The following is a 9,593-nucleotide window of genomic DNA, read 5'->3' as shown; positions in this document are numbered from 1 at the left end:
AGTCTAAAGAGTTAAGAAACTACATGAGATAAATAGCCTTGCTCCACAAGTGAGGCAATGCAGTCATCAAACATCTCTTCAGGGACTTGAACTCGAGCCCAAGACTCTTTATCTTCGAAGTGTCCAAGTTGTAATGCAGCCTATATAGTTCCTCAAACCTGAATTTTTTTCCAGTTTAAGATGATTATTTCATTGCATTCAAGATAGTAAGGTTTGAGAAAAGGGTTTAAAGATCAGTGTCAAAAACTCTTGGGGATAGGGAGTGATGGGTAACGTGTGGATAAGAAGGAAACCAGTTCCTCTAGAGAGACAACTTTAGAGCTGCAATGTATCTCCGTGAGCTGCTTCGCGTTTCGAAACAAGAATGTGGGTTTCTTGCCACATCATCGATATGAACATACCCCATCTGTCCATGCCACTGGAACTTCTCTGTTTCTCCTGTTGTGTTGAATTTATATCAATAATAAGTTAATAAGTATCTGCTAGTGATGTTGTCAAGAGAGTAGTACAGTACCTTTCAACAACCCGAGGACATCGGATGCTGTAGAGCACAGATCAGGAGGCAGGCTTGGTCCGATGAGAAGGATGGTAGACAGTTACAAGGTCAAGACCATTCTCTTCACAGTATTTCCATGCAGCTTGTTCGGCTAATGTCTTTGATAAAGCATACCACACCTTTTTGTTTTGTTTGCCATGTCGCATCCCACAAACTGTTATCTTATTAATATGATTCTTGTGTTGAGCAAAATAGGCTATTCAAATGATTATATACCTGGAAACGCTTGCAAAGTTCAACAGAGGTCCAAACTGATTCATCAAGAGGGATGTTAGGATCAAAATCATCTCTGATCCTGACTGTTGAAGAGGATGAGGTGAGAACTACACGCTTCAAAGACTGATTCTTCCCGCATGATCTCAGTACATTCAGTGTGCCCTCTATAGCTGGTTTCAAAATCTCCTCCTATATGATCAGATCACAATATGTTAAAATGTTAACAAAGCATACTGTGTAACCAGAAGGAAAATAAGTTATAGTGGGAATCATGCCTCTGGATTAGAGGTAGGTTTGAGAACAGGAGAAGCAGTATGGAAAACACCTTGGCATCCCATTATAGCGTTATCAAAACTTCCATCTTCCATTAAATCAGCCTTCACCAACCTTAGTCTCTCCTTTGCCCCTTCCAGTTTCCAAAGGTGTGCAAGCTTCTTCTCATTCCCTGTGGAAACAAGAAGACTTAACTGAGAATCTCACTGTTGGCTAAGCTTATTACCATTTTAAAGCAATGACAAGATGGGATAGAGAGAAACCTGGATCTCTGACTGTTCCTGTAACTTCATACCCCTCAAGGAGAAGCCTCTTCACAAGCCAAGAAGCTAAGAATCCTGAAGCTCCAGTCACACAAACTTTTCCTTTGGTTTGATCCATTCTCCGATAACGATGGAATCACACCATACTAGTTATATAGCAATACCATGGTAGAGGTAAGTAGGGATTAGGTAAATCATTCCACTCATGTGTGGGTTGGGGGGGGGGGGGTTGTTGAACCACCACAATGGCCTAAATACCATTTTCTTTATGAAACAAGTTCTCCCTGTTCCATGTCTGTCCCTTTGGTTTGCTTTAACACCTTAAGCGGTATAATGGAGCTTCCGCCATTTCAACCAACAGGTGAAGAAGATGAACTTCTAAACATGCTGCAGTAGCCAATAATAAATTAGTGACCTATGTAAAATCTAATAAAAACGTGGCAAATAAACAAAATTACCAAAAACCATAGAGAAGTTGACAAATCAGCAAAATTAACTTCTCAAATAATAGTATAGATTCAATCAAAATTATAATATACTATTTTGGTCAAACTGGTCTTTTATTTTTATTTTTCTTGTTAATCATCATATCTTAATGCCAAAGATAGTTTTTAAATTTTAATTAGATTATTTTAGATAAAACTCAGTTATGCCAATTAAACAATTTGTGCAGTATTTAAAACATGTATCACACATTTTTAATCATCTTTAACAAATTATATCAAATCATATACATTTTGAATAGTTAAAGTATGACACTTTATATGATTGAATAAAATTAGTAATATTTTTTATTTAAAGTACAACCTTCAAGGTAGAAAGATACAAGAAGCAATGAATGTTTTGGTTGTTTAATTTCGGGGCTGAAGATAAACCGACATAAATCGGAGCTCTTGTTTGATGGGGTAATACAGATCGATGTCGGGAAATAGCAACCGAGTTGGGTATCGCTCAGGGAGCTCTCCCTCTTTGCTATTTGGGTGTCCCTCTTTCTCTAAAAAAGATGACTCGTACTGATTTCCAACCGCTGATTGATAAAATTGCAGCTCGCTTTTCATCGTGGACTGTGAAGCACTTATCATTTGCAGGCCGTTTTCAGTTGATCCAGGCAGTTATCTACTCGACCATATCATTCTGGGCTTCTATGTTCATCATTCCGGCTGAGTGTGTGGATATATTAGAGCGGATGTGTGGAGCCTTTCTTTGGAATGGCGCCCCTAATTCAGCTAGAGGAACCAAGGTATCCTGGGACTCAGTTTGTACACCAAAGGAGACTAGTGGTCTTGGTTTGAAAAGATTAGCTGATTGGAATAGAGTTTATGGCGCTGAAACTGATTTGGCTGTTTCGTGGGTGAGGAGGAACCTGATTGTGGGAATGAGAACTTTTGGATTTTTCCTGCTAGGAGAGGCAGTTGGATTTGGAGAGCGATATGTCACTTGCGGGCGTTAGCAAGACCGATGGTCCATTGTCAGATCGGGTCTGGCATAATTGCTACCTTTTGGCATGACAACTGGACTTCCTTTGGTCCCCTAATTGAGCTGGTAGGGGAAAGAGGTCCTCTGGTCACAGGCATCCACATTGATGCGGTCATCTCGGAAGCGCTGAATAGAGAAGGGTGGTGGTTGGATCGCAGTCGTAGTAGAAGCCCTACGATAACCTTGCTGCGAGCCTATCTTCCGAATGCACAAGAAGTTATAAACTCTGAAGTGGATGATACTTTTGTTGGTTTCCAGAACTTGGAAGAGGAGATGGGAGTTTCTCGGCCAGTGCGACTTGGAGAGCGCTCCATCACTACCCGACGGTTGTCTTTTTGGCATAAAGCGGTCTGGTTTACTGGGAGAATTCCTAAACACGCTTTTATTACCTGGATCGCTGCTAGAGATCGAATGGTTACGAGAGATAGACTGAGAAGCTGGGGTCTAACGGTTCCTGCTAATTGTGTCTTGTGCTCTACACATCAGGAATCAAGGAATCATTTGCTTTTTGAGTGTGCTTATAGCGCCCATGTCTGGTCTTTTTTCGTTTCTCGATTGCATCTCTCCCCTCCTCAAGGGTTTGAAGCGATCTTGAGATGGTTGACAGCTCCTTCAAGGGACACCAACGTTGCCTTGATAGTCAGACTTATCTTTCAAGCAGTGTTATACCTGATTTGGAAGGAAATGAATGGGAGAGTGCACACTTTGGTGGAAAAGTCTGTGAGGGCTATTATCGCTGAGGTAAAACAGCTTATCAGGTTGAGGTTGGATCCAGTTGCGCACAGACAGGTCTTGGAACCATGGCAATTATCAGTGCTTGCGGTGTGGTTGCTTCATTTTGCTGAGTAGTTTCTGCTGCAGGTGTGTGATTGAGCACCAAGTGAAGGGTGGTTGATAAGTAGTTTTTATTTTCGGCCTCTTGGCCCGTTTTCTTGTTAAATTTCTTTGTGGCCCAGTTGAATTGGGTCTTGTAATAGGTTTAGAGGTTTTTTTTAATAATAAATCAGAAAAAAAGTTTTGGTTGTTTAGAAACAAAGAGATACGATTTAAATGAAGTGGAATAATTTTCTTAAGAAAACTTATACAATAAACTTCTTTTTAAATGGTTTATAAATTATAATTAACCAATATTTTAAACAATTCTTTTGAAATTATAATTTGAAAATTGATAATATACTTCTATGAAAATTAAGTGAATTTTAATACGATTTTATAATAATTTAGACAAAATATATATTATTTTTCATTTTATGCCAAAAGTTAAATGCGTAAAATTAAAATATTTTAAAAATAAAATAAATATATTTTATATGTCAATAGCTAATTAATATGTCATATACTTACAATAGCTAATTAATAATGGTCAAAATTACAAATGTATAAGTTTGAACAGTGATTTCAATATCTAAAACTAATTTTCAATAATTAATCACCAAACGGTTACAGAGTTGAAACGTATTGAAAAAATTAATGTATACTAAAAAATCTTTTTTTTAGGAAAAGGTGAAATTGACTAGATATGGCTATATAAATTGAGATATTACAAGACTCACTTCTAATTATTAAGAGCAGAGCAACAGGGAAAGATAGATATAGGATTGTTGAGGTGTGGATTATATACTTATAATTATAATTTTCCTAAGGCTTCTTCTTCTTCACCCTCAAACATTTATCATCATCATCTACTTGGTTTCTTTGTTTGTCTCTGAACTTTAGCTATTTACTGATCTTTTCTTCTTGGTTTCTTTCTTTGCATCTCAAAATATTAGTCTATTAGTACAATAGAAAACAACTTTATTATATGTCTTCTTTCAAAAAGTTGCAAATGAAATCTAACTCTTTGGATTTATATTTGTTCTACTCGTAAATGTCATCTAGTGGCTTTTTTTCCTTTTCATGTTGTCAATTTCTGTGGCTTTTTCCTGCTCTTCTAAAATATTTGCTTTCGTTTTATTCTGAATCATGTTTCATTTCTACCTTTTTTTTGTTTTACAAATTATTTTTACTAATGGATCTTTGTAGAATAAGCAAAAGCAAACCCTGAGAAGATGTCTTCATCGCACAACAACACAATTTCATCATCCTCCTCTCTGTCTTTCCCCCTCTTAGCCACCGGAGCAAACAACTTTAACCGTGAAGAGACGGCGATGGCAATGAATCAACAACGCAACTCCGTTTCTCCACCACCCAGGAGACAAAGAAACAAACCAGGAAACCCAAGTAAGTGCCTTTTTGTTATCATATGCTGTTATAAATGAAGTGTTCCAAATAACCTTGACCTCTTGTTATCATATGTTGTTATAAATGAAGTGTTCCAAATAACCTTTAACTTAATTCATTATTTTTATAATATCAGTATTAATATTATCATCATTTGACCAGATTATATTTTATATTATTCGATTTTATTCTGCTCTAATCAACATTTTTTACAAGAAGTTTTTTTTTAACAAGAAGATTAGTCTATTCAATTACTTATTTATATCATTGTCTCTCGCCTAATGGGTTTTGTTGTGGTGATTCATTAGGTCCAGATGCTGAAGTGATAGCCTTGTGTCCAGAGGAGATAATGGCGACGTACAGGTTTATCTGTGAAGTATGCAACAAAGGGTTTCAAAGAGAACAGAATCTCCAGCTTCACAGGAGAGGACACGGCCTTTCATATACCTTGAAACAAAATTCTGACGAAGAGGTAAGGAGGAAGGTGTATGTTTGTCCGGAGCCTACGTGCGTCTACCATGATCCGTCCCGTGCTCTCGGAGACCTCACAGGAATCAAGAAGCATTATAGCCGGAAGCACGGTGAGAAGAAGTTTAAATGCGATAAATGCCCAAGGTGTTACGCTGTTGAATCTGATTACAAAGCCCACTCTAAGATTTGTGGTACAAAGAGTATCGATGTGTTTGTGGTACCAAATTCTCTAGGTAAACTATATATCTTATTTTTTTATTCCATTCAATAATTATTTTTAGGTGAATTGATAATATTGAGCTACTCTTAATAAATATATGTTTTTGGGGTGTTATTGCAGAAAGGACAGTTACGACACGCATAGGACATTCTGTGCATTACTAGAAGAGCCAGCAAGAAACCCTACGTGAGCTTTACGGAAATGGCAGCAGCCGCTGGTGGAAGTGGTGGCAGACATGGCTTTTACGGCGGTGCTTCTCCTGCTCTCACTCACAACCATTTTGGTAACAGCTCAAACACTGGTTTTGCCCCTCTAGCTGCAGGTTACAATCTGAACCGTTCATCGCCCCAAACATATGAAGACTTTGGCCCTCAGCCCACAAACCCTAACCATGGTCCTACTAATTTCTCCATGCGATACCCTTCGAACCAAGAAATGTTGGCACAGAACGATCAGAATCTCATGAACCTGCACGGTCTGATGAACAGCAACAACAATAACAACTTGTTCAATCCAAGATACTTTCAAGACAACACTAACAACCTCTCTGATCAGACAGGTGTTCCTTCTCTTTTTCAACCATGCTGACAACAACGTTCCTTCTGCTCTGCCTAGAGGGTCAAGTGTGGCCGCTAATAACTTTGGAGGCAGTGGTAATGGAAACTTTCAAGGTCAAATGAACTCTCTAGCTGCGACAAGTGATCATCAAGCCCGGCCCGGTAGCAGCATTTTCGACCATCGTTTCGGGAACAATTTAAGCATGGGAGGCAGTGGTAGGCAGACATTGGACTTTCTTGGCGTTAATAGTCGTGGTGGTCGTAATGGACCTCCTTTGGACGTTAACATGAAGTTTCCAGATCAAATAATCCATTCGGAAATGTTTGAGAAGATCGTACACCTCCTATTATCTTGCTGGGTTCCTTGGAGATTTTATTTTTAAGCCTATTTAACTATCTATAAGTAAGTTAAAAAAAAACTATCTATAAGTATTTCTTTAAGTTGTTTTTCTAATGATGTAATGGGAATCTTGAAACAGAGTTCCTTATATATATTATATATACATTTCACTGAAGAGTAACTATATTATTTGATCTTCTTAAGATATGAATTTTAATATAATTCCATGACTGCAACATTATATACATATATAATCTGTTAGCATATTCAGTCATATAGATCATGTGAATTAATTTAAACTTAGCACAGAAAACTATCCTTGTATAATATTTGAAAAATAATGATCTGTGTTATGTGTCATCACTAAAATAATTATTATATATATTTAAAAAAATCGGGTTGGTCATCTAAACATATTATATTTTTCATAAATATTGTTATTTAGGAAATGTCATTATTAATATTAAGACATGAATATAAGGTTAGTCTCTACTCTCTACAAATGCTCTCTACGCAAGAGAGGAACCTGGCAAGTGACGGTGGTTTATATAGTTTGGGATCATAAATCTAACGTGGCTCAAACTCACACACTACAAGTCAGCTTATTTATTTTGGTTTAGGTCCATTTATTTGGTTTAATCAAATTTTACAATCCTAAATCCCTAATCAAAATGTATTTGTCATGTGGTTATGAAAGGGGCGGACATTTCGGGTTTAAATTTGGAATGAAATTTTTTTAAACCAAATTGTTGGGACATATATATTGGTTGGTTTAGATCAGTCTGGGTCCGGTTAAATCGGTTTAGCTAGTTTTTTTTTTGTCCACTCTATAAAAGGCTGGGCCTAAATAGCATAGACATTTAGGCCTACACTAATAAAAAAAGTCTATTAGTGTTGTGTCTCGTCTTCTTCCAATCCAATCCATTACAGACGATGTAATAATTTCATCGATATATAAAAAAAAAATATTTTATTAAATTAAAAAAAAATTGATTTTATCTGTTGTTTTGGTCTTGCCACCACAACGTTGTCTTCTCGGGTTAACTCATCATCATATCTCTTTGATTGGTCTCGCCTCTGTCTCTTCATCGTCTTCGACAATTATTGCATGCTTGTTCTTCTTACTCTATTGTGTTTTTTTTTCTCTCTAGGGTTTAAGTTTTACTTTATCTAATGGCTTCCAATCCAGACAAGAATCTGTCTCCTTCAGGTAACATTTGCTTTCACAATCTGATCTGGTGCTGTTTAATGTTAATAACGGAATCGTTTCTGAGTTTTGGAATTGTATCTGGATTCACTGTAGATGATAAGCCGGAAACGACGGAGGAGAACCAGAGTCCTAAACCGGAATCAGAGAAGAAGAGTCCTAAACCGGAACCAGCAGCCTCTGGGAGTTCACCTTCATCAGCTAACCCTGCTATGAATTTAAATGCTTTTGATTTCTCTAATATGGCTGGTATCCTCAACGTAAGTGTGCACCTTCCTTGTACTAAGTTATCTTCTTTGGAGCTTTCTGCTGATGGGTTTTTTGTTCCAGGACCCAAGCATCAGAGAATTGGCTGAGCAGATTGCTAAAGATCCTGCCTTTAACAGTTGGCTGAGCAGCTTCAGGGATCTATTCCAAACGCAGCTCAAGGTGGAGGAGGTGGATTCCCTAACATTGATCCGGAACAGTATATCAATACAATGCAGCAGGTTATGCATAACCCTGAGTTTCAGACTATGGCTGAGCGTCTTGGTCAAGCCTTAGTGCAGGTGAAACAGAGTATTAGGGTGCAATATATTTTGATTTTTTCTGGTACTTTGTTTATTGGAATGATCTTCTTTCTGTGTGTTTTTTTTTTTTGCCTTCAGGATCCACAAATGTCTCCTTTCTTGGAGGCCTTCTCAAACCCTGAAACAGCAGAGCATTTTACTGAGCGTATGGCGCGGATGAAACAAGATCCTGAGTTGAAACCTATACTTGATGAATTGATGCCGGTGGTCCTTCTGCTATGATGAAGTCAGTGATTCAATCTTGTTTTTTTTTCTGTAAATGTTTTTTGTAGAACTTGTTTTTGCTTATGGTGGAAGGAGTTTTTTTAATCTTGGTATTGTTAGGTACTGGAATGATAAAGATGTGCTGAAAAAGCTGGGTGAAGCAATGGGTATGCCTATTGCTGGCATGCCAGACCAGGCTGCTTCAGCTGAACCTGCCGAGGTAGCGGAAGACAGTGAAGAAGAAGAGTCTATTGTTCATCAAACTGCCAGTCTTGGTGATGTTGAGGTTAGAGACTGCTTCCTACTTTGTGAACTATGCTTAGAGACCATTTAGGGTTTTATCATCTGTGCGTTGCTTAGGGGACTAGGTGGAGGAACAGTAAAAAGTTCCATTTTCTCACTTGTTTTGTTGTGAACTCTTTAATTGGATTTGATATGTTTGTTGATTGAATTAGGGTTTGAAAAATGCTTTGGCCTCTGGTGGTAACAAAGATGAAGAAGATTCTGAGGGAAGGACAGCATTGCATTTTGCTTGTGGATACGGCGAGGTATGCAACCTAACTCTCTTTTTTGAAGTTAAGTATCTTTTATCCATTTAACTTGGTAAAGAAGTAACCAGTTTACTACACCTTGTGAGTTTTCATGACACAGTTACTTGCAGATTAATATCCTTAGTCAAATTGTAGCGATGAAATTGTTAACGAGGTAATTGTATCGTTTCCACAGTTGAAATGTGCTCAAGTTCTTATTGATGCTGGAGCAAGTGTTAACGCTGTTGACAAAAACAAGAACACGCCTCTGCATTACGCTGCTGGTTACGGGAGGAAAGAGTGTGTAACCCTTCTCCTAGAAATGGTGCTGCTGTGTAAGTATTAAAAGCCCAATAACTAAAATAACACTTTTTTTTTATCACGACTTTTAGTTATATATATATACGCTGTGTGTATGGTTCGCAGGACTCTGCAAAACCTAGACGAGAAGACACCCATTGATGTGGCAAAGCTGAACAACCAGCTCGAGG

The 9,593-nt window shown here is 37.7% G+C and overlaps 1 protein-coding gene and 3 pseudogenes across 1 annotated transcript; 3 read left to right on the top strand and 1 right to left on the bottom strand.

The window, feature by feature from the left end:
* Positions 1-301: 301 nt before the first annotated feature.
* Positions 302-1,467, bottom strand: LOC130506960 (tetraketide alpha-pyrone reductase 1-like; annotated as a pseudogene).
* Positions 1,468-2,766: 1,299 nt separating this feature from the next.
* LOC130506959 (uncharacterized) lies at positions 2,767-3,633 on the top strand. Its single transcript, XM_057001656.1, has one exon. It carries the CDS (start codon positions 2,767-2,769, stop codon positions 3,631-3,633), a length of 867 nt encoding a protein of 288 aa, XP_056857636.1.
* Positions 3,634-4,817: 1,184 nt separating this feature from the next.
* On the top strand, positions 4,818-6,580 carry LOC130506957 (protein indeterminate-domain 6, chloroplastic-like; annotated as a pseudogene).
* A 960-nt stretch (positions 6,581-7,540) lies between these two features.
* Positions 7,541-9,437, top strand: LOC130506958 (ankyrin repeat domain-containing protein 2A-like; annotated as a pseudogene).
* The last annotated feature ends 156 nt before the right edge of the window (positions 9,438-9,593 follow it).

The sequence above is a fragment of the Raphanus sativus genome, unplaced genomic scaffold (genome assembly GCF_000801105.2).
Source record: "Raphanus sativus cultivar WK10039 unplaced genomic scaffold, ASM80110v3 Scaffold3827, whole genome shotgun sequence".
NCBI lineage: Eukaryota > Viridiplantae > Streptophyta > Magnoliopsida > Brassicales > Brassicaceae > Raphanus > Raphanus sativus.
Note: the sequence above shows the minus strand (reverse complement) of the source record. Positions and strands in the feature narration are given on the sequence as shown.

Excerpts from the sequence above, each read along its gene's own strand:
- LOC130506959 (XM_057001656.1), top strand. The coding sequence starts at position 2,767 with ATGGTCCATTGTCAGATCGGGTCTGGCATAATTGCTACCTTTTGGCAT.